This window comes from Procambarus clarkii, chromosome 1 (assembly GCF_040958095.1).
Source record: "Procambarus clarkii isolate CNS0578487 chromosome 1, FALCON_Pclarkii_2.0, whole genome shotgun sequence".
NCBI lineage: Eukaryota > Metazoa > Arthropoda > Malacostraca > Decapoda > Cambaridae > Procambarus > Procambarus clarkii.
In genome coordinates, this window is record NC_091150.1 from 58,021,236 (window position 1) to 58,047,829 (window position 26,594).

The 26,594-nt window shown below is 40.5% G+C and overlaps 1 protein-coding gene across 1 annotated transcript in view; it reads right to left on the reverse strand.

Annotated features, from left to right (window-relative positions):
- The window catches only part of LOC123755373 (polycystin-1-like protein 2), a 128,147-nt gene extending 103,360 nt beyond the window's left edge, over positions 1–24,787 (reverse strand). The window contains exons 1-3 of the mRNA XM_069322921.1: positions 24,640–24,787; positions 19,531–19,820; positions 4,920–5,058 (exon numbers count right to left, since the gene is read on the reverse strand). Coding sequence (XP_069179022.1) covers positions 4,920–5,058; positions 19,531–19,820; positions 24,640–24,787 — 577 coding nt within the window. The remainder of the gene's footprint in view (positions 1–4,919; positions 5,059–19,530; positions 19,821–24,639) is intronic.
- Between the last annotated feature and the right edge of the window lie 1,807 nt (positions 24,788–26,594).

Below are 26,594 nucleotides of genomic sequence, written 5' to 3' on the forward strand. Positions count from 1 at the left end.
TGAGGGGACGATGGCACGGGGCAATGGAGAATGGTGGGGAAGACAAGGGGACAGAGGAGTGGGGAATGGTGGGGAGGAAGAGAGGACATGGGATGGAAAATTAGAAAGGAAGACAAGGGGACGGGGGAGTGGGAGATGGAGGAGTGGGGAATGTTGGGGAGGACGAAGGGATGGTGGAGTGGGGCATGGTGTGGAGAACAAAAAGACGTGGGAGGGGATAATGGTTGGGAGGACGATGAGATGGGGGAGTGGAGAATGTTTGGAAGGATGAGGGGATGGGGGTGGAGAATGGTTGGGAGAACGAAGGGATGGGGAAGGAGGGAATGGTTGGGAGGACTGGGGAGACACTGGAAGGTTGCTGTGGCTCAAACCTGAGCCACAGCAATGCATGGCCGGGTACAGCTAGTCTATACAAATAAAAATGGAAATGTTCGTTTGTGCATAACTGCTAATCTCCGAATGTTCTTCACTGATTGCTTTTAAATTTTCACACAACGTTCCACTCGCATCCGAGCAGGTTCTTGTATACATACTATATAGATGTCACTATGTTACGGTAAAAAAAAACATGCTTTTTCTGAAAAAAATGTTTTTCATATGTTTTTCATGTGAGAGAAATCTTCAGAACCTTTTTACCGATTGCTTTGAAATTTTGACACAACGTTGCATTCAAATAGGCGCAACTTTTTATGTATCTACTATATACATGCGTCACCCATGACAGGAAAACATGCTTTTTTTGAAAAAAAAACAGTGCCATCTGTTGGACGTAAGAGCAACACACTCTGTAATCTCCGAAAGTTCTTCACCGATTGCTTTGAAATTTTGACACAACGTTGCATTCGAATAGGCGAATATACCTACTATATAAATGCCACCCCTCTGACAGGTAAAAACATGCGTTTTTTTTAAATAGCGCCATCTGTTGCACATAATAGCAACTTGCATGCTATACTAAATATGTTACGAATTCCATTTCAATGTTTTCGATTGCATTGATAAATTTTATTTTCATAGATTTCGATATATTTTATTTTTTATTTAATTATTTTGTGTGACATTGTGTTGGAATTGAGCTGTGTTGTTTACCATACTGTTCATTTCGTAAGTATAATTATTGATGACAGACCTGTGACAGGTAAAACTATGCTTTTCTTGAAAAACAGACCCATCTGTTGCATGTAAAAGCAACACACATGTGTAATAAATATGTTACAATTACATTTCAGTGTTTCTGATTGCATTGATAAATTGAATTTTCATAGATCTTGATTTATTTTCATTTTGATTTATTTATTCTGTGTGAATTGCGCTGGAATTGAGCTGTGTTGTTTACCATACCGTTCATTTCGTAAGTATAGTTTATTATTATATTTTTTTCATATTTTCATTTCATTTTTAACAGTTTTTCTTATATTTCAGTGATAGGAACATCAGATCACTTGAGGTTCCCAATATCTGATGGGAACATCAGACCGTTTGGGAAGGTATCGGATGAGGGAGTGGGGAATGGTGGGAATGTCAGGGGATGGAAGTGAGAGATGGTGGGGAGGATGAGGGGACAAGGGAGAGGGTAATAGTGGGGAAGAACAAGGGGACGGGGGAGTTTGGGATGGTGGGGACGAGGGGATAGGAGAATGGAGAATGGTGGGGAGGACAAAGGGACAGGGAAGTGGGGCATGCTGAGATGGAAGAGGGGAATGGTGGGGAGGACAAGGGGATGGTGGAGTGGGGAATGGTTGGGAGGCTGAGGAAACGGGTGAAGGGGGAATGGTGGGGAGGACTGGGAGACAAGGAAGGTTTCTGCAACTCAAGCTGAGCCACAGTAACGCATGGCCGGGTACTGCTAGTTTAGGTATAAAAAGACTTCCTTTTCAACTCTCCTCGTCTCCAGCAATTTTTCAGAGATTCATGTCCCAATTGTTAGTAAACATTGAGGGTCTGGCTGGCTTTTTAGATGTTATTATTTTATGCAGGGAGAATGAGGAAGAGCATGATGCTATATTTCTTTGGTCCCCCTGAATCCCCTTGCCACTTTTTTTTTTTGGGGGGGGGGTGGGGTGGGGTGGAGTAGGGTTTTAATATAGCTTCAGAGCGCCCGTTTTCCCCAACAACTAAGCATGGGGAGAGATTAGTGCTCCTAAGCAAACACATTTCCCTAACAACACAAACTAAAATATTTTGAATATTCTGCAAAAAGCACAATGTGATGATTAATAAGGGTTAACAGCATTAAAAACCAATGCCATTGAAAACCTGAAGTACCATATTTCAGGTAAGGAAATACCTTCTTTCCTTTCTTTTCTTTCCTTTCTTTTCTTTCTTTCAGTAACTTTCAGTAACTTTCGTAACTTTCAGGTTACTCCTTCTCACAAAAATATAGCTGCTATAGTATACGCCCCAGCCCCAACATCAGTGGGATAAGTACAGTCTTTTGTAGGGATGGTAACATATTTTTTCAACAAAATTAGTACCGTTGTATGGTTTTTTGAAAAAGGATGCTAGACTTAGGTGGGCAGCAAGAGTGGAAAAGGCCTTCGGGAATATTAAGCAGGAATTGGTAAATTCTCCAGTGCTCACTAATTTTACTAGTAAACTCCCTTTAAAGCTGAAGGTAGATGCTTCCCCAGTAGGGATGGGCTGTGTGTTATTACAGGAAGAAAATGGTCAGGAAAAAAGCAGTCTATTTTGCTAGCAAGAAATTATCTCTTGCAGAAAAGAATTGTTCCCAATTCGACAAAGAAGCCTTCGCTTTGGTATATGCCATAAAAAACGGAGGTATTGTCTGCTGGGTAGGAAATATCCTGCCAGAACAGACGATAAACCCCTTCTAGGATTGTTAGGGAGAGGTAAAATTTTTTTATTTAATGCCAATGCTAGAATTCAACGATAGGCTTTGCTACTTTCACAGTTTGAGTAAGATTTGGAATTTAAGCTCGGCAAGGATAATGTAGTAGCTGATGTATTAAGTAGATTGCCTGTCACAGAGGAGTTGAATTCCAGTATTCCAGCGGAATATGTTAACTTGTTGGAATCTATGTCTTTTTGAGGATATTTCACTCCAGATTATTAGGAAGGCAACTGGTAGAGATCCCAAGTTAAATCTGTTGATGAAGTATGTCGAATATGGTTGGAATTATAATTTATTATTGTGAGAGTATGCTGCAGTAAAGGCTGACCTCAGTATTCACTAGGATGTACTCTTGTATAGGAAGAGAGTGGTGGTGCCTGGGGAACTAAGATGTAAGATTTTAGAATCAGCTGCATGAAGACCATAATGGCATAAATGCTATGAAAGTAGAAGCTAGAAATTGGGTTTGGTGGCCAAAAATGGACCAGGATATTGCTGGAATAACTAGGAAGTGTCACATTTGTTTTTAGAATTATCAGAAACCCCAGGCCTCAGTACATTCCTGGCCATGCACTAGGAAACTCTGGTCTAGACCTCATATAGTTTATGCTGGACCTATGGATAACAAATATTACCTGATGGTCGTGGATTCATACACAAAATTTCTGGATGTTCATGTGGGGGTAATTCCACATCACCTGTAACTTGTGAACTGCTCAGGAAAACATTTTGTTATTTTGGATTGCCAGACATGGGGGTGTCATATAATGCTCCTTATTTTGATTCTGGGGAAATGGAGGATTTCTTTTTTAGAAAGAATGGTATGAAACATGTAACACCTGCCTCCCTATAATCCTTCTTCAAATGGTCTGACTGAGAGAGCAGTGAGATCCTTAAAAGAAGGGTTACAGTGGTTTACGGAAGGTACTATTAATACAAGGCTTTACAGATTTTTGTATAATCAAAGAAAAACTGTTCATTCTACCACTGGTAGATCTCCTTCTGAATTGCTGTTTAATAGGCACTTCAAAGTGCACATTGAAGCAGTAAATACAGATCCAATTAAAGTAAAATCTGTAACTAATTTGGCCAATCAGTTGGCTCAGGGAGAGGAAGTTGTGTGTAAAAAGAGGGATGCAGTATATGCAAGGAATTTTGGAAAGGGTAAGCCTTAGGGTAGAAGGGGAAAGTTATGGAAGTTCTGGGCCGTAAGAATTTCACCGTGCAAGTGCGAAGTTTTGGGAATATTAATTTGAAAAGACATGCAGATCAATTCATGTCAAGGTTCACGGGGAATTTTGAAGACCCTACAGGTGAGGATGGGGCAACTAGTGATACCCATCCTAATAATGAAGTGGTAGCACCTGAAGGAAACAGGGAGGCAGAGCAATGGTCAACAGAGGGAGACGTGGATACTCCTGACATTCATCTAACAGCTAACTCATTAAGACAATGAGTCTGTCTCTGCAGTTAGTAATTCAGAAGAAGGTTCCCAGAGATTTGTTCATTTGATGCATCACGTTATTGTGATTTCTGTGTGTTCCCCAGAGGTAACAGGCCTGGAGCCCCAGTTAAGAAAATCAAGAAGAGTCTCATACGATCGCCTGATAGATAACCTGTATAGGTAGAGTTTAATTAAAAGGGGAGGAATGTTAGGATTAAGGTATTTTGTAGGATTAAGTGCTATATAGTTTAGGTGCATAATGTTTCGAGCAGATGCTCTTTTGTTTTATAAGCATTGTAAATAGTAAGTCATGTAACCTATACCCGGTGATGTCATTGTTTGTTGTGTTATAATAAACGATATGTGGAGCGCACGTTCGTTTCTCTTTCTGCTGAATTATAACACAGTGTGAGTGGCTTGGTGTAGTGAGACACAGGCGGTGCCAGAATGGTCTGTGCACACTAACCTTGAGAAACAAACTACATCTGGAACAGCAATAGCTGGCGATTGCTAGTTACTCATGTATAACTGAGGATATAGAGTATGAGCGGTACAGCCATGTGAGAGCACAAAACACATCTTTAATGTACTGTACTTAGCGTCAAATATAAATTTTAGCCTTACCATTGTTCACTGGCAAGTCATTCACCAGAGAGAATCTCATGCTGGACTTTAGCGTTGGTAAGCGTGGCTTGTCAATGAGAATAAAGAGGCGAGGGTTGCTAGCGTCTGGGGCCAGCTCCAACGTGATGGTTGATTGAGGCTGTGAAAATTAAACAAAAATTAAAAGATGTAAATTTCTGCGAATGGCGTTTTGATAATTAAAGATTATTCAGTGGTGAATAATTACTAAAACTGCCTGATAGATTTTTCTGAAACATTTTAAAGCACAATTAAAGTTGTCTGAGATATGGAAACACATAGTGGAAGGCAAAGGCATCATCCACTCCATCACAACATATTTATATGAGGTGCAGCATGCTGGCCAACACCAGCACCAACCACTCAACAAAACAAATTTTTCACACATCTAGCAAGTGTCCCGGCACAAAATAATGTGACTTTACCCCTTCTTCCTGCACCCTGACTCTGAATATTGTGACTTTACCCCTTCTTCCTGCACCCTGACTCTGAATATTGTGACTTTACCCCTTCTTCCTGCACCCTGACTCTGAATATTGTGACTTTACCCCTTCTTCCTGCACCCTGACTCTGAATATTGTGACTTTACCCCTTCTTCCTGCACCCTGACTCTGAATATTGTGACTTTACCCCTTCTTCCTGCACCCTGACTCTGAATATTGTGACTTTACCCCTTCTTCCTGCACCCTGACTCTGAATATTGTGACTTTACCCCTTCTTCCTGCACCCTGACTCTGAATATTGTGACTTTACCCCTTCTTCCTGCACCCTGACTCTGAATATTGTGACTTTACCCCTTCTTCCTGCACCCTGACTCTGAATAATGTGACTTTACCCCTCATTCACCCAGATTCAATGGCCAGTGGTAGATTCTATGTAATCTCTCAAAGATTGCTAATCCTGGAAGCTATACTTATAAGAGAAAGAAGACCCATCTTAAATATACAGAATAAGGACTTCGCTTCCATGCTAACACTCTGACCCAGACCTCAGAAACTGATGTTTCTATCGAGGTCCCCCACACCCACCATAGTTTTACACAATGCCCTACCCAATGTTTGATTGGCAAACCCCTCCTTTTCCCTTTACTAATTAGCTCTATTCTCATACCTATTTTGACTGTCCCTTCACCTCACCCCGCCTTCGACTCTCACCTGTGTAGTTAACCAAAATGTGTACATCATGTATTCCTTTTTATGATATATTCAGATGTATTTTTTATCATGTACATCAGGTATTCAGATGTTCCAGAGAGGAACGAAACGTTATAGAAAATAATTCCTTCAATAAATACTAGAGTTTCTTTACCATGAATTTTGGTAACTTGATTGCTCTCCTTAATACTGATACTAAGAAAGTAGTTAGAAGCACAGAAAAGTTTACACTGAACAAGAAACCAATAGAGAACTATTAGCAGAATATAAAATAAATGGATTTAAACTATTTCCACACAGACAGATATATTAGACGAGGATGGGGAGTAGCCATATATGTTAGGGAAAATTTAAAATATAGTCTCAAAGAGGGAAGATCAGTAACTCCTGCAATGCGGTCATATTAAACCAAGTGTATATATATATATATATATATATATATATATATATATATATATATATATATATATATATATATATATATATATATATATATATACATATATATATATATATATATATATATATATATATATATATATATATATATATATATATATATATATATATATATATAACTAAAAATGGAAATGTTCGTTTGTTCAAAATCGCTAATCTCCGAAAGTTCTTCACCGATTGCTTTGAAATTTTCACATATCGTTCCACTCGCATGTGAGCAGGTTTTTATATACATACTATAGAGATGTCACGTCTGGAATGGGGAAAACAACATGCTTTTCTTGAAAAACTGTGTTTTCATGTTTTTCATGTGAGGAAAATCTTCGAAACTGCTTTGCCGGATGCTTTGAAATTTTGACACAACGTTTCACTCGAATAGGCGCATGTTTTATGTACCTACTATATCCAAGATTACCATCAGAGTGCTGGCGGGATGATGGGGAATTAGCCTCGGCTACCATCATCTTTTTCCCGGTCGTGATTGTTGAGTGGTTAAGGGGTCCTGTACACCAGTTGCAGAGTGCTCCTGGCAGTATGGGTTGAGTCAATTCTGTGGTGTGAGTTCTCCGTTTTATATATATATATATATATATATATATATATATATATATATATATATATATATATATATATATATATATATATATATAAAATATATATATATATATGTATATATATATATATATATATATATATTTATATATATATATATATATATGTATATATATATATATATATATATATATATATATATATATATATATATATATATATATATATATATATATATATATATATATAAACCTCTGCTCCTTTCCATGACTGTTACATCTAGAAAGGGCAGCTTCCCATCCTTCTCCATCTCATAAGTGAAACGCAACACAGAATTCTGCTCAAATGCCTCCTTCAGCTCCTGCAGACGTCTGACATCAGGTACCTGTGTAAAAATGTCGACAACATACCTGCAATATATGGCACGTTTGAAGTTCATGTCAACTAAGACCTTCTGTTCGATGGTACCCATTTAGAAGTTCGCAAACAGGACACCTAGGGGAGAACCCATGGCGACCCCATCTACTTGCTTATACATGTGCCCATCCAGGCTCAAGAAGGGTGCCTCTTTAGTGCAAGCTTGGAGTAGTTTTCTTAGAATGTTTTCTGGTATGTCAAAAGGAGTAGAGGCCAGATCACGATACACTCTGTCCGCTATCATCCCAATTGTTTCATCCACAGGAACATTGGTAAACAGTGATTCTACGTCCAATGAGGCTCTAATCCCTGTGGCCCGTGTTCCCCGCAATAAGTCAACAAATTCCTTTGGAGACTTCAGGCTGAAAGCACAAGGTACATAAGGAGTCAGCAAGCCGTTGAGTCGCTTCGCCAGTCTGTACGTGGGTGTGGGTATCTGGCTGATGATTGGGCCAGATACCCAATGTGGGCCACGCGTTGCTGTGGTTCAGCAACACATGTGCGTTGCTGAACCACAGCAACCTTCCCAGTCCCCCAGTCCTCCCCACCATTCTGCCCTCACCCGTCTCCTCGGCCTCCCAACCATTCCCAACTCCACCGTCCCCTCGTCCTCCCCCACCATTCCCCACTCCACCATCCCCTCTTCCTTCCCACCATACCCTACTCCCCTGTCCCTTTGTCCTCCCCACCATTCTCCATTCCCCCCATCCCCTTGTCCCCACCATCCCAAACTCCCCCGTCCCCCCTCGTCCTTCCCCACCATTACCCCTTCCCTTGTCCCCTCATCCTTTCCACCATCTCTCACTTCCCTCTCCTCGTCATCCCCACCATTCCCCACTCGTTCGATGCCTTCCCAAATGGTCTGATGTTCCAATCAGAAAATTGGGAACACCAAGTTAACTGATGTTCCCAACACTGAAATATAAGAAAAACAGTTAAAAAATTTAATTAAAATATGAAAAAAATATAAAAATAAATTATACTCACGAAATGCACGTTCTGGTAAACTACACAGCTCAATTCCACACAAAATAATTAAACCAAAATGGAAATAAATAAAAATCTATGAAAATTCAATATATCAATGCAATCAGAAACATTGAAATGGAATTGTAACGTATTTAATATAGCAAGTGTGTTGCTCTTACATGCAACAGATGGCACTGTTTTTCAAAAAAAGCCTCGTTTTACTTATCACAGGTGTGGCATCTATACCGATACTTAAGAAATGAACGGTATGGTAAACATCACAGCTCAATTCCAACACAATGTCACACAAAATAATTCACTAAAAAAATAAAATGAATCGAAATCTATGAAAATAAAATTTATCAATGAAATCAGAAACATTGAAATGGAATTCGTGACATATATAGTATAGCGTGCATGTTACCATTATGTGCAACAGATGTCGCTGTTTTTAAAAATCGCCTGTTTTTACCTGTTGCAGGGGGGAAGGTGCATCTATATAATAGGTATATAAAAAAGATGCGCCTATTCGAATGGAACGTTGTGTCAAAATTTCAAAGCAATCGGTGAAGAACTTTAGGAGATTCCAGAGTGAGTTGCTCTTACGTCCAACAGATGGTGCTGTTTTTCAAAGAGAATTATGTTTTTTCCTGTCACAAGTGAGGCATGTATATAGTAGATATATACAAAGACGCGCCTATTCGAATGCAACGTTGTGTCAAATTTTCAAAGCAATCGGTAAAGAGGTTTCGAAGATTTCCTTCATATGAAAAATGCATGAAAAACACAGTTTTTCATAAAAAGCATGTTTTTTTTTACCGTTACAGACGTGACATCTATATAGTATTGTATATAAAAACCTGCTCGGATGCGAATGAAACGCTGTGTGAAAATTTCAAAACCATCGGTGAAGAACTTTCTGAGATTAGCGATTTTTAACAAACGAACATTTCTATCTATCTATCTATCTATCTATATATATATATATATATATATATATATATATATATATATATATATATATACATATATATATATATATATATATATATATATATATATATATATATATATATATATATATATATATATATATATATATATATATATATATATGTCGTACCTAGTAGCCAGAACGCACTTCTCGGCCTACTATGCAAGGCCCGATTTGCCTAATAAGCCTAGTTTTCCTGAATTAATATATTTTCTCAACTTTTTTTCTTATGAAATGATAAAGCTACCCATTTCATTATGTATGAGCCCAATTTTTTTTTATATGAGTTAAAATTAACGAAGATATATGACCGAACCTAACCAACCCTACCTAACCTAACCTAACCTATCTTTATAGGTTAGGTTCGGTTAGGTAGCCGAAAAAGTTAGGTTAGGTTAGGTTAGGTAGTCGAAAAACAATTAATTCATGAAAACTTGGCGTATTAGTCAAATCGGGCCTTGCATAGTAGGCTGAGAAGTGCGTTCTGGCTACTAGGTACGTTCTGGCTACTACATATATACAGTATATATATATATATATATATATATATATATATATATATATATATATATATATACATATATATATATATATATTTATATATATATATATGGAAGGAAGTACCACCTCTAGCTGGAAGAAGGGGGACCCATAACCTTGGAGGAAACCACGCATAACGCATTAGAGGGAATGTTTAGATCCCCGCCAATACAGTTTCTGTGTGTATATATATATATATATATATATATATATATATATATATATATATATATATATATATATATATATATATATATATGTCGTACCTAGTAGCCAGAACGCACTTCTCAGCCTACTATGCAAGGCCCGATTTGCCTAATAAGCCAAGTTTTCCTGAATTAATATATTTTCTCTAATTTTTTTCTTATGAAATGATAAAGCTACCCATTTCATTATGTATGAGGTCAATTTTTTTTATTGGAGTTAAAATTAACTTAGATATATGACCGAACCTAACCAACCCTACCTAACCTAACCTAACCTATCTTTATAGGTTAGGTTAAGTTAGGTAGCAGAACAAATGCGCGAAATCAAAGACAACAAAACGCAACTACTTCATGCTACAAACGAGTGGAGAAATAGCAACATCGACGAAAGCATCCGTACCCGCATTGAACAACACCTCGACATCCTCACAGACCGACATCACCTCAGCACTGAAACAAGGATTATCAAGAAACTTACAACATTATATGGAGGACCTATGGCAATTCCACGACCAAGAGATGGCTTCCTGAACCTTGCAGGAATTAACCTCACTGAGGACCAAGTCACTCTCCTAAATCTGGGCATAAACTATCACGTTATGTCCAGACCGAGTGAGATGGCCCGGAAAGTAGAGTTGGAAATTCTGTTGGACGACATATTCGACCTCGAGACACAAAAGAAGGTCACTACCATAGATACCTTACAAGCAGAACTTATTGCAGAAGGAGGAAAGAATCGAGGCAATTGCAGAAGCACCATACTGTCCCCCGAGCTCAAAGCGGCAGCTAAAAGCCTTCGTGAGAACAAGGAGATAGTTGTCAGGAGAGGTGACAAGTCGCCAATATATGTCATTCTTAAAAAAGACGAATATCTGGGGAAAATGAACCTCATACTCTCTGACCAAACTAAGTTCCAAAGGGTAACGAAGGACACTACAGCCGAATTGAAAGCAAAGGTCAACAAACTGATCGAAACTGTGAACGCCAAGAAATCCGGACTCCACCTGCCAAAGATCATTGGGGAATATAAACCTGGATATGCGTATGGAAATGTCAAGACATACAAGCCTGGAAACCCACTTCGGCCAATCATTAGCCAGATACCCACACCCACGTACAGACTGGCGAAGTGACTCAACGGCCTGCTGACTCCTTATGTTCCTTGCGCCTTCAGCCTGAAGTCTCCAAAGGAATTTGTTGACTTACTGCGGGGCACACGGGCCACAGTGATAAGAGCCTCGTTGGACGTAGAATCGCTGTTTACCAACGTACCTTTGGACGAGACAATCGGGATGATAGCCGACAGAGTGTATCGTGATCCAGCCTGTACTCCTCTTGACATACCCGAAAATATTCTAAGGAAACTACTCCAAGCTTGTACTAAAGAGGCACCCTTCTTGAGCCCGGATGGGCACATGTATAAGCAAGTAGATGGGGTCGCCATGGGTTCTCGCCTAGGTGTCCTGTTTGCAAACTTCTACATGGGTACCATCGAGCAAAAAGTCTTAGTCGACATGAACTTGAAACCGGCCATATACTGCAGGTATGTTGACGACATTTTTACACAAGTACCTGATGTCAGACATCTGCAGGAGCTGAAGGAGGCGTTTGAGCAGAGTTCTGTGCTGCGTTTCACTTACGAGATGGAAAAGGATGGGAAGCTGCCCTTTCTAGATGTAACAGTCATGGAAAAGAGCGGAGGTTTCCACACTGCAGTCTACACTAAGGAAACGAACATAGTAATGTGCCTAAATGCCAACAGTGACTGCCCTGACAGGTACAAGAGGAGTGTTGTTAACGCATATGTCGACTGTGCTCTAAGCCACAGCTCAGAATGGAAGCAAGTCGACGAAGAACTCTGTAGGGTAAGGCAGGTCCTAGTCAACAACGGCTTCTCCAATGGTTTCGTCGAAGACATCATAAGAAGGAAAGTGAAACGCCATGCAACCTCTGAAGAGACAACTAACACAACACCTATACCCCCTATTAGACTATTTTACAGGAACTTCTTTTCCACAGCTCATAAAACATAGGAAAGGGTCCTGAAAGATATTGTTAATAGAAACGTTATCCCTACAGACAAAAATCATAGGATACAACTGACGATTTACTATAAAACCAGAAAAACGGCCAGCCTACTCATGAGAAACTCTCCAGACACAAAGCAGAACGCTTTAAAAGAGACCAACGTCGTCTATGCCTTCAAATGCCCACTTGGGGACTGTAAGCTCCAAAAAAACCAGTATATAGGCAAGACAACAACATCTCTTTCTAGGAGTTTAACGATGCATAAACAACAGGGCTCCATTAAGGAACATATAATCTCTTCCCACAACCAAACCATCGCCAGAGAAATCCTAGTAAACAACACAGAAATCATCGATAGATACAGCGATAGCAGACGGCTTGACGTTTGCGAGGCACTACACATCAAAAAGCAACACCAGCAATCAACAGCCAATTAATGCACAACTATATATTCTACCCACCTCAAGACTCCGCTCCAATATAGAAGCATCAAGAAATATGGACCAATAGGCTTTCTACAATCACTTCCATTTCAATACCCATTGATTCGTGTTCTGTCTTGTGTTGATGAAATTAATACCCTATTAATGCCACCTCTTGTTCTGTCTTGTGTTGATGAAATTAATACCCTATTAATGCCACCTCACCCCATCCACCTCACTCAAATGTAGATATAAACAAAACCGGAGATGTGTAAGTTCTATTCAGTTGTGTATTTGTAAACTAAAGTCTTTGAAAAAGTAATAAGTTTTACGAAACGCGCTCGTGTCGCGTCAGACTAGAAATAAAAATGAATTTTGGAGAATTGATTTTTGAATTACCTCCAACAGTGAAAAGAAATGTACGAAAGATTGAGAAAATTCGTGTTAGAATTATTAATCTTACTTTTTCGGTCATATTTAATAATATATGTCTACAGGAAAGACTGCTACCAAAATATACTAATATATATATATATATATTATATATATATATATATATATATATATATATATATATATATATATATATATATATATATATATATATATATACACTCCAGAGAGAGAGAGATAGAATCAGACATTTGTGTTTTAAGTTTGAACGGGGAAGAGGCGAGAGAGTGGCTCCACTATAAAATGGTCGTTCAACTCGGGAGGGAGGAGGTTTGCCCGCCAGAGGATACTCCAGAAGATATTAGTACTGGGTTGCAAGAGGTACGTGATTGGTCAGTGGCGTCATTGGTCGGTGGCAGGGGCTTGGCCAGGTGGTCTAATAGAGAAGTCCCTCGGGCCTGACGTGGTGTGATGTCAGGCGCCCCAGCGGCGTGCGCGGGAAATCTGTTGTTACTAGCTACCAAGAGTTCAAGCGAGCAAGTGCAATGCTCGGTGGTCCCTAGTTTTTGAGAGTTGAGCCTCCTGAGGGACGAATCCTTGAGCAGTTCTAGAGAGACAATGGGGAGGAGCATCCAGTCGACTTCCAAGGAAGTGTTAAGTAGCGGGTCAGAGAAAGAGGTTCACTAGAGGCTCAACGATAGAGGAGCACCAAGATTGTCTGGAGAGGTAGCACTAGGGGTTTGAGGTGCAACCCCCAGGCTGTTCCAGTAGGGAGGAGCTCGGCGGTAGAGGAGAATTGGACCAGTATCCTAGTGAAACTTCCACTGCTCTACCTGTTATTCAGGTTAATAAAATACTTCCAAGTTTTTCACAGATTATGGAGCAAATCGAGAATAAAATACTCCCAACTATCAAAAGTCGGAAGGAAGATTCACTGCGATGTGGTACGATCAAGCCAATGGGTATTACTCTTTCAAGCCTGGCAAAAAGATATTCAGATACATTGCAGTAGCCATACAGACTCAGACTTGGTTATAAGTGCTGCTGGGAGGTAATAAACCCTGTAGTTAAAGAGTGTCATTTGTGTGGAACAGAAGCAGAGGCTCCACTATTGCTTTACTTACACCTGAAGCAACTGAAGCCCTGACATCAAACTCAACATTTTTAATCCAACGACAACAGCTGCATTAGATGCAAATTCCACAACGACTACAATGATTAGAAAAGCAGTCAAAGAATGGGCCAAACTGGTGAACATTCTGCATCTACATCCACCACCAAGATAATGCTATTAAAACAAGACTAACTAGTGAGCTAAACAGAAGCAAAAAAGAAACAGTGGAAAAGGAGAAAATCCCTCCTCCATTTAAAACTTTGACCCAGATATCACAGTAACAAGGTTATCGCAAATAACCGAACTCAAATGTAACCGGTTATCGCAAATAACCGGGAACAGGGGAGGGGAAAATGGTGTGGGGAGGACGAGGGGACAGGGAAATGGGGGATGGTGGGGAGGACGAGGTGACGATGGAGTGCGGAATGGTTAGGAGGACGAGGGAACGCTGGAGTGGGGGATGGTAGGGAGGACAAAGGGGACAGGGGAATGGAGGGGAGGACAAGGGGACGGTGGAGTAGGGAATGGTTGGGAGGATGAGGGGAATGGTGGGGAGGACTGGGAGACAGGGGAAGGGTGCTGTGGCTCAGCTACGCATATGCATTGCTGAGCCACAGCAATGCATGGCCGGGTACAGCTAGTATTGAATAAGTATCGAACTAGACAATGTGAGAGGAGAGATTACCAGCTGGCATTTAGACTGTGTTAGAGCACAAGCCGTCAGGGGTGTACTCATTCTAGAGTCTGTAATACTCAAGCTAGATATCTCTTATTTGGTGTCTATGAGAAGCATAGACCCAGGGCTGTTGAGTAAGACTACGGTGGCCATCGTAGCTTCTCTAGACCTTCTTCTCTAGGCCGCCGTAGAGTAGGGAAGCTAATTGACTGGTGAAGATTAAACCACCCTAGAGGTGGCACGGGCATGAATAACCCGAGAGGTAGTATATTTTTTTTGGAATGAATGTGATCTATGGTCGTGAAGGCGAGAAGCTGTTGTTGTTTAAGATTCAGCTACTGGAAACAAAACGTTTCAAGTAACACGGGCTATGGTGAGCCCATAGTGGACTTACCTGGCACAGGAGTGGGGCTGTAACTGGGGTGGCGGGAAGCTGTTGTTGTTGTTTGTTGTTTTAGATTCAGCTACTCGGAACAAAAAAGTTCCAAGTAGCACGGGCTATGGTGAGCCCGTTGTGGACTTACCTGGCACAGGAGCGGGGCAGTAACTGACGGCGGGAAGCTTTGGTGGGCAGAATTTATAGCCAACCACCAGGGAGAGATAGATCACCTGCCCATCAGGAAATGGGAATGTGAGTACATCCCCATTTCCTGCAGGGACGTGAGTTCAAAACTTGATTATAAATTGAATAGGATTATTCAGCAAAGTGAGTGGAACAAACACTCGAACAGTGACTTTGTTGATAATAGTCTTTCTAGCAGACAACTGGATGATGATACGATTACTCTTCTGGGGTTATTGTCTTAGTTTTCCCGCCTATAATATAAATGTGAATTATGTAGATATTGCCAAAGGTTTATGTAATCTGGAAAAATATAGTAATATTTCAGGTGAAGACATTTTGGGTATGGTGTACAGGTTGTTACTTAATGGTACAGTTCATAATTGTTCAGAGAGGTTTATTCATGCGTTGAAAAATCTAACCCAAAAAAATTCTACTCATCACAAAGGCTGATAAGTGAGGTTGAAGGTGGTGTATTACTGAGTTTATTGAGGTTGAAAGTGGTGTATTACTTACCGAAGTTGCGTATTACTCACCACAGACACGTTGAAGGTGGTGTATATGACTGGAATGATCTGCCGGGAGGACTGGTTGATGGCGTCAACACTCACCATGGCTGGTCAAACACAGTCAGTTTTCAACGATAGAGATCACAATTTATTGTGCAGGAACTAGTGTGTGTGTGGGAAGCTTCCTGGCTACTGGATTATGAAAATTTGTATACTAGTACCTATTCTATCTACTTTCAATGATTAAAATCGGTTTTATTTTAATAAATAATTTTAAATACAATTATCTACAAACTGCTTTAATGATTTTTCATATAACTATCAAGAAATTTTGAATTATTTTATAGATTAATAATGATACCTCATGGATTAACAATATGCATTTTAACTCTCTATCCACTAGTATTTGGTTATTATTTATATATTGCAACCATTTCATGAAATAGTGTTGATTCTGTATAAAGTCAAACACTTGAATATTTATGAATAAAAAGATATATAATTAGATCAAAGAAGTCATTAATTATTTACAGGTAAAAAATCACTTTTTGTCAATATACCTGAGAGAAGGTTGTGAAGACAAATGGGAAGTGTGAGGGAAGAAGTAGAAACAAAACACCATAAACAGGAAATCAAAATTTGGTCAAGCTAGGATAGAGCCAAGTTTAGGTGTCCTCGTTACTGCTTAGAGATCAACGTCATAGAAAAAGTTGTACTGCTGAAGATACAGAAATATAGTAATGAGTACCATTTTATTATAGGTTGTGGGAACCGGAAAGAACACTTTAAAAATGACACAAACTGAAGGCATGGAAGTATTTTGCTAATTTCATTGTAAAATATGTGATAAGTATTTCTAAATTGTACCAATTAGTTATTCTCCTGAGCACTTCAGGCTAGTGAAAACCAATATTAATTGGTTAAATGACTTGTGTCAATCCATGGAAATTCTTGATTCATTGTGCAGTGTGTTTATGTTAACAGGATATTTTCTGTCGATGTGTTAGTAAACGACTGGCTTTACAGAGGTAAATGTCCTGGTTGGGTCAACATGGAATATTTTCCAAATGAGTTTTCCACTATGGTGGTTTCATTAGACTGCATCTTTGGATACGAGCATTTATGTTGGGCATGCATACTATGGGCACGTCCTTTTGCCACGGCGCCCATCATAATTACACAGTTCATTCTTCTTACTCCTGGTCCTGCTTCGCAGCTTCGTTTGTGACCATTTTTGTTTAATGCCGCTATCCATTGCCCACTCATGCCTTTTTGAGATTTTTGGATAGGGCACGCCATGATCACGTGTCTTGTTGAACAGGTCTCTCCTGTATATTGCAGTTTCCAGCTGAGGTCTTGGGACCTATCATCAGCCACGACCTAGCTTATGCTAATCTGTGCTCGTAGCAATGATGGCTCAATATGTGGTCTGCCATAGTCTAGTCTGGTGTAGCTTTACACACAACCGACCGTCATGCTGTCCTGGTATTTGTTTTATTCTGACGTTTAGAGTTTATGGTCTTCTATGTTGTTAGTCAAGGAGATTCAGTGTACGGGCTGGCAACTATTCTGTATGGTAAAGTTATAAACAAAGCAGGTGGCTCGAACATATATTGGCCTGTACGGAACCCGTTGGTTCAGTACGGGTCATGGTTGTTGAACCTCAGTTGGGGCAGTTAGTGCATTTAGTGCCTTTGGGAGGAATAAGAAACACAATAATAAGTAATGGTAATGTCTTCTTGCAGACATAATAACAATGGATATAACCCCACACTTATGTAAATACTTAAGTATTTGTGTATTTTATGTAAAGTTTTACATCGTCTTTTGCACTCTCCTAAGTGCTTTATCAAAGTCTGAGTATGTGGTTAGGACCAGACTTACATCTCAACGACTGATAAGGCTGCTACCAATTGATTGATTGATGAAGATTAAGCCACCCAAGAGGTGACACGAGCATGAATAACCCGTAAGTGGTAGATTATTTGGAGTGAATGTGATCTTTGGTCGTGAAAGGATATACTATGTCCTGAGTTCGCATTTAAATCGCCAGTCCTTACTATGTGGCTGCTATCGCGGGAAGGATACTACTTAACAGTATTTATGAGGGTGTCCAGCTGCTGGACACCTTTTTTTACCAGTAGAGTGGCAGTGTTCATATCTTCAGGTTGGTTCCTTCAAGATTCAGGGACTCTTCTATGGTCTTCTCTTCTAAGCTCTTCTATGGTCGTTGGTTGTTTCACATTACAGGAGATAGTGTTTTTCTGTTTGGCAGAAGATTCATTCCCAATCTCTGGGTTCACGAATCTCCCAGTTGCATCTGTAACCTAGACGTAGTCTATATAACCGAACTACTATTTCCCTATGAATTCCATTCGGGATATTTTACCTGTCTAACTTGGAAGTCAGAAAATACCATTTTGTAATGGGCGAGCCTTCGGGTACTCTCTAATGTAGATGAGCTTTGTTGAGGTGTGCTAGTTTTTTGGTGATGGTATTTTTTATGTACTCCAGGCTGGGTTGAATTGTTTTGCGGATCACTAGATAACGAGAAGCCAATTTAGCAATTTTATCGGCTCTCGTTTAATGGGATTCCAACATGGGATGGGATCTAGTTTAGGGTGATGTTGAGTCCTTTTCCTTTAGCTACTGCTCATAGATACAAAATGGTGGTAATTATTTCCACGTTATCTTTCCACTGCTTTTTTCTCATATTTGAATTCACGCTTTTGAGTCTGTGTATGATTGTATTTTGAGTGTTTTGTGCAATCACATATGCGGATGCCTGTTGTATGGCAAACAGCTCAGTTTGGGTTGATGATACTGGTCCTCCCAGTCTCCAGTATGCCTGTACGCTGGCCGTGCAAAGAGCAGCGCCAGCACTCTCGTATTCTGTGTCAACCGATCAGTCTGTGAAGATGTGGTTGACACAGAATATGTGTGCAGAATATGTCTCTTGCTACTGCAGTGCTATACATTTGCTTTTCTATGATGCGCCTTAAGAGTGTTGGATCATAGGCAGCATTTTTCATCGGAAGACCTATTACTATCTTGAAGGTAGGCTCCTCCCATAGTGGGGGAACAAGTATAGTTTGGGTGTAGATGATCACCACCTCTATCCAGATTCATGTTTTTGAAATGTAGTTTCCATTGTTTTGGTCAAGTCCAACCACCAAGGTCTGTAATACTGGGATTGGATCAGGGGGGAAACAATTATCTTACTAATAATCGTAGCTGTTCTTAGAGATATTCTCTCTTTAAGATTGGTCAAACTTGTTTTCAAGTCTGAGTTCACATAGGGGCTCCCGAGGGAGCTCTCATAGCATTGTTTTGGGCAACTTTCCCACTGTTGTTATGATAAGCTTGTGAGTGCAGGTTTGGCATAGTCGATCATCGATCTGACTGCCTTTACATAGTATGTGCAAAGGATTTGCAGATTGGCTCCTCCAGAGAGGGAGGTTAGTGATCTTAGGATTGCTGTCCGGGCCGCAGTTCTTTCTTTCAAGTAAGTGACCTCAGCATTAAAAGTTATTTGCGTGTTAAGGATTAATCCTAGATGTTCTTAAGTGTCCACCCATTATGATGGGTAAACCTGTACTTTGAGTTGATTTTTGGGCTTCACTATTTTTATGGACATGGCTTTTGTCTTGGTGGGGTTGAGTTTGATCACAATCTGCTGTGCCTCTTCACTGATGCAGTCTAAGTATTTGGGTGCAAGGTGCGCCGCATCCCTTCCTTTTATGATGATGACAAAGTCCGCGTAGTGTAGCAGCCTACAGTGATGTGGGAGTTTCAGCCTCATTATTCTTTCCATTAAACAGTTGAAGAGAAGGGGGCTGAGAATACCTCCTTGCCGTGTAACGTTTTCATGTCTTTTGTATTCAGAGACTGTGCCATGAAGTTTCACGTTTGCTTCTGTTTATGAGTTTGTCTCTGTTTATGAGACAGTTTTTGGTCCAGGAGAGCAGGTTACCTATGACTTCTTTGTCGATGAGGCAGCAAAGAATAGCTGGGGCGCTAGCCAGTTCAAAGGCTTTCTCGAGGTCCGGGAATATCAGCATTCCTGGTCTGTCATTCAGTTGGGCTAACAGAGTGGTAACACATTCCAATGTGCCAACCCCCTTATGCAATATGCATACATGTCCTGGTGCAGTTTAGGTATTTTCCCCTCAAGTCTGTTGAATACCATTCTGTCAGCCGTCTTGGCTGCACAGCTTTGGAGAGAGATGTACCATGAATTAGCTGGATCTTTGGGTTTTGGGATCGGCAATATGTTTGCCCTATTCCAAGCTGTAGGTCATGTTTGAGAAGTCCAGGCTAAATTAATTAACGTTAGGTATACAGCATCTCCATCTGGGCCGAGATTTCTAATTATTTTATAAGTTATTTTGTCGTCTTTAGGTATATATACCTGACAATGCATGGTGAATGCATTAATGTTTTTTGGGTATTATTAAATTTACATGTAATAAGCCTAACCCAGACGACGAGGTGACTGAGGCACAGTGGGTTGCTGAAGAGGAGCAAGCAGAAGTCTAGCAGAGACAATTATTGAATTGAATATTGATAATTTGAAAGTGTGATGCTATTTTGTAGAACCATTACCTGGAAATTTCATGCTATTTTTTCATTCTTAGTTGTTTGTAATAAATGTTTGTCTGTTTGACAACTGTGTTTGCCCTTGTCCTGGTGTGGAGTTCTAAGAGGAGAGAGATAAATAATTGCAGGCCGGACGACAACATCCAGAAAACGGGGAACTAAAAATAGGTCACCTAAGGACAAGGAGAGAGAGAGAGAGAGAGAGGGGTAAGTCTTAGTGGCTCACTTATAGTGTGTGCTCATGACTATAGGCCAGTTCTGAGTCGAATCCCAATTTCTATGACGTTGAGCCGCCTTCTCCATATTTAGGATAATTTCCGGTTGACTCTCCAGTGTGTATTCCGCTGGTGCCCTGGTGTTGGAAAGTTGGAGTATTATTTTTTTTTATTTTATCAGCGGCTTCCTGATGAGGCGAAAGCCCAGGGAAAATTGGGTGACACCTGAGAGAACAATTAGGAAAGCCCTGATAGGTGGGTGGATCCAACTTCAGACCAATTTGGACCCCATAATGGTCACTTGTGAGTGTGGGCTCAACTGACCATGTTGCGGTATCTCTTAGGGAGGCTGAAATGAAGGTAAGGTCTAGTCTACCTCCTTGGATGTGGGTGGGTTCATTCATGTTTAGGATTTGGATTTATGGAAGCTGGTCTAGTAGATGTACAATATGAGTGCTGGCTTCATTTGTTGTGTTCGAGCCCAGTGCCAAACGATGATGGGCATTGAATCACCACAAATTATTGTGTTTGTCCAAATAACACTGAGAGATCCATTTCAGCACGTGGAGACCTGTAAAAATTTAACACTTCAAGTTTGTCTTGTCTTAGCTCTATGGATACTCCCATCACCTCTGTCCCTGCTCTACAATCGGGTGGGCTGGTTATGGGCTTGGAGATCAGGTCACATTTCACATAGATTGCACATCCCCTGGATTGCCCGTTGACCCATGGAGGAAAGAAGCCTTGATAGCCTGTGATTTTAGGTTCTAATCCGTCTTGAAGGAAGCTTTCCTGTAGTATCAGGATGTCTATACCTTTGGTTGCTGCTACGCATTGCGCGTTCTTGAAGGTGAGGATGTTGTTTTTCTGAATTTCTTGACCTTGTCCTCAATTGTCTTTCGAGTCTCAGTGGTTTGTGTAATACCGTGTTTTGACAGCAAAGTTTGGACCAATTTCGTGACCAAGGCCTTAAGCATTGGCCAGAGGGTGTCCAGTTGTGCGGGAGCACTACTTACTGTTGTACTGGTTTGGGGCCTGTTTACTCTTCGGCCCTTGTCAGTGGAAACTCGGACACTCTTGCCTTTATTGTCCCCAGTGTGCTTACTGGGTGCAATAAGCAGGCGATTACGTTGAACTATTTTGTGTTGGGCCCCAACCATTCCTCTGTCTTAGACAGAGACTTTCTCACCCTTCACCATGACCGATGTGGCATGTACCGCGTCCACTGCTTTGGTCTTGGTAACCTCCATGCTGTTTTTGTGGACAGGGGAGCTGAAATATATTTTGGGTGACACTTCTGTACTTCTGCTGTGGACGTGGGGGGGGGGTCTTGTGGATCAGGGGCCAGATTCACGAAGCAGCTACGCAAGCACTTACGAACCTGTACATCATTTCTCAATCTTTGCCGGTTTTGTTTACAATTATTAAATAGTTAATGAACTACAAAGCACCAATAGGCTGTTTATAAAGATAACAACAGTTGATTGGGAGGTTTTCATACATGTAAACTCTTTAATATATGTAACCAAAGCCGTCAAAGATTGAGGAACGATGTACACGTTTGTAAGTACTTGCGTAATTGCTTCTTGAATCTGACCCCAAGCCTTTTAGGGCATGTTAGGTTCCAGGTGTGGTGTGCCTTGGAACAATTTGGGCATTTCGCTTGAACTGGCTGGTTAGCCTTGTATTTATTAAGGCATATTTTCGTGTCTTGGGGCTGGCTGCAAACTCCACACCTCACTGGGCGCTGGCAGCCGTCTTTGTGATGTCCAAATCTCTGACTTCTGAAGCATCTGACGAGCTCTGAGGTGTAAGGCCTGTGTTGGAACACGTCCCAAATGCCAAGTTCAAGCTTCTCTGGAATCCGTCCTCATACAGTGAGAAGGACTTGTCGGGTTTCCTGCTTCGTGGATTTTACCTGGAGGCTGTTATCCTGGGTTCAGTCCTCTTATCCTTCTTGACCTCCTGGCCAGGTCACGTCTATTCCCGACTCCTGATGTACATTCGGGGATGTCTTCTATGGAATTATAATCAGTTGTCCTTTCAGTCATCCTGATGTTCTGAGAACTATAGTTGTTATTAATAAAGGTATCTATCTGGATGCTCTCCCTCGTAACCCTCTCCATACCCAAAGGAGAGCGGCTATTGGGAATTCTTACATTCATTCATTTATTCAGATTTAGTTTTAATTCACCTATATTAATTTGTCTTGTAAATCTATCCTCGAAAGTAAACCTTTTGTTACCAGTATAAATATTCAAAGTATTAATTAGAACCCCTTATACTACCCTTCCAGTCCTAATATTATTACTTCCTTTGGAATCCTGCTAAGAAAAGTTTTTAAATTACCGTGTAACCTAACCTCTCTGTTAAATAAAATGACCCAGAATGCTATTGATACAAGACACAAAATTGTTTTCAATTACCCAAATATAATTGGTGAAAGGGTTTGTAAGGAGAGAGTAGGGGATGATAAAAATCCGGAAGGCATTTATATATTACCTTGTAAAGAGTTCAACGAAGTCTATGAGGGGGAAAACAGGGCAAACACTTAAGATCAGAATTAAAAACACAAGAAAGCATGTAGCTGGTAATAGTGCTGTAGCAAACCATAGTTGGTAAAAGGATTACAATATTGATTTTAAGAAGTGTGAAATAATCTCTAAATGTAAAAATATTAGGACTAGAAGAGTAGTATAAGGAGTTTTAAGTAATGCTCTAAGTACTTACGCTGGTAACAAAAACTTGACTCCCGAGAATAGATTTACATGAAAAATTGTTTACATGAAAAAAATGAATTCAAGCTAGATCTGAATAAATGGATAAATGTAGGTATTCCCAACAGTCGGTGTCCTTTGGGTATGGAGGGAGTTATGAGGGATAGCATCCAGGCGAATAGCTTTATTAACAACTCCAGTTATCAGAATATCAGGATTACAAAAAAAACACAAGTGACCAATATTCCACAGAAAACCTCCCCGTGCGTACATCGGCTGTCGAGATTAGAGGTGACTTGGTCAGGAGGTCAAGAAGGAGAAGAAGACTGGACCCAGACTTGATGTAAATCATTACATATATTACACAAATACATAAATGTGGGGTTTTTATCTCAAGACAATAATAATATTGAGAGATCAAAGGTTGCTGATAACTTAAAAAAAATATGTGAATTCGGGGATGAAATTGGAAAACTAAAACGTTTATGCACAATGGTGCCCAGTAATATGTGTATATTTGTAAACATAAGTATTCAACACTGTACATGTGTGCGTGTATAGGACAGATGAGATTTAATCTACAGCTGTGTGCGAGAGCTGTTTATGCCTGTCCACCGTAATCCCCGTAATGTTTGTTCACTAACATGAACACAATGTTTATCTCAATTATAGCTGTAAATATCAGTGACGTCAGTGCTAATCTGACGTGAAACTACCAGCATCCCTCTAAAAGAAATGGGAGAATTAGTGGTCTAGATTAAGGGGCCTCGTAGCCTGGTGGATAGCGCGCAGGACTCGTAATTCTGTGGCGCGGGTTCGATTCCCGCACGAGGCAGAAACAAATGGGCAAAGTTTCTTTCACCCTGAATGTCCATGTTACCTAGCAGTAAATAGGTACCTGGGAGTTAGTCAGCTGTCACGGGCTGCTTCCTGGGGGTGGAGGCCTGGTCGAGGACCGGGCCGCGGGGACACTAAAGCCCCGAAATCATCTCAAGATATAACCTCTAGATTAGAAAACTCATGTTAGAGCACAAAAAATTAGATCGGTTCACTGGCACATCCGTTGAGAAGATGCAGGTTGTGGCAGAGATATATGGCTGCCCCAGTGAGACGAGTCACAGGGGGCTTTATATCACAGAGTCAAGTGGCCTCGCGCTCCTGCACAAAGTCTCATACCTGGTAGAGTTGTGTTGCCGTTCGCTCCTGCCGTTTTCGGGATATGGACATAAACGGCGTGCTCCGGTGGAAGGCCGTCCACCTGCACCTCCTCCAGGTTGCGCGTATGGAGGCTAAATTCAATGATCTTGGTTCCCGGTGAGAGCATGTTTGCACCGCCCGAAAAAGTCTGGAAATATTACATTTGTTAGCAGATACAATGAAGAAAAATATTAACAATTTTGAAAGCAAATAATATTGCTCGTCAACAAGATTTTTACCATACAAAACTAAATATTATGTAAACACCATTACTGGTCGTACGATCAACAATCCTACACAATTACTGAGGTTTGGACCATTACATAATAAGCGGTAAGTGGTAGGAACAACACAATAACGGTGTTAAGAATAAAGCTGCTAATAACTCTGGTGTCTGAACTGACACTCCTCTATCAACCTGGTTGTCAGGACTACTTTAACAACTTTGAAGATAGGACAAATATAACTAACAAAGGATGGAGAAAGTCTGAGCTTAGGGAGACTGAATCAAACAAAGCAACACTGGACGTCTTAAGATACCACAGACGAAGTCAAAAGGCGCCTAGTGGAACCCGACACGACATTAAACTATGGGATCTTATAAGATATCATTGATAAAAAGAAAAAAAAATAGAAGCCTTGTGTTGGACTCTTATTATGGTTTGTAACACGTCACTGTAAACTGGAGAAATGCCAGAGTAGAAAAACAGCGCACGTAGAACCAATGTAACAAATGGAAACAAACAAGAGGCATTAACCTGCAGGCCTGTGTCCCTTTTTTTATAGACTGGAAGGGGGTGGAAATATCACGAGAAAGAGGCTAGTAGAACATCTATAACGAAGGAACATAATAACAGAACACCAGCACGGTTTCAGAAATGGCTAATTCTGCCACACAAGCTTGACTTTTCTATGACTGGACAGTTGAGATCAAATTTGCTTGAGAAAGGTGCGCAGATTGTATGCAGGCGATGAGTCACAGTAACGTGGCTAAAGTATGTTGGCCAGACCACACACTAGAAGGTGAAGGGACGACGACGTTTCGGTCCGTCCTGGACCATTCTCAAGTCGATATTCTCATTCTCATTCGACTTGAGAATGGTCCAGGACGGACCGAAACGTCGTCGTCCCTTCACCTTCTAGTGTGTGGTCTGGTCAACGCGCAGATTGTATATTTTTGGAATGTCAGAAAGCCTTTGACTTTCTGACAGTCACTACCTTACCTCACCTATCTACCTCACATGTAGTAATTTACAAACTGGCAGAAGTGACAGGGAAGACAGTCACATTGAGAGGAGAGACGTCAGAGTGCGCCGGAATGTTACCAATGGCGTCCAACAAGGGTGATTTCTGACCTAAGTGCTATTCGTAATCTATATGAGCGACTTACCAGTCGGGAGAGATTCCATCCTCTTAATTTTCGTGGATGATGAAAAAATTACGAAGAAGAAAAAAACGACGAAAAAAGGCTAGAAACTAGGAGATGGCCAGAGCAAAATAAAAGTAAACTCCCTTCAGTGGCTACTTGATTCATGAAGCTGATTATGGGAAAGAGTGGCGGAAACCAGGTATCATATGAGAGAGGAAATCCTACTCTCACACTACACCAAACCTCTCATCACAAGTCCACATCAAATGAATATCATCAAATTATATATGAAAGAAAAAAACAGTGAGACAATTTACACATTCAAAATACAGAGGATAGAGAGGGCAGACAAGAACAACTAGTTGAGCATGGGTAATACACCAACATGGGGACACACAGTGAAAGTATATCAATGACTCACAGAGAAATTAGAAAGATAATTTTCAGTGTCAGAATAGTCAACATATGGGCCTAGAAGTGAGGTGGTGGAGGCAGCCTTGTACACACAAATGTTGACCCCTGCACACTCAGCAACACTGACACTTGGGAAAGGAAAGAAAAGGAA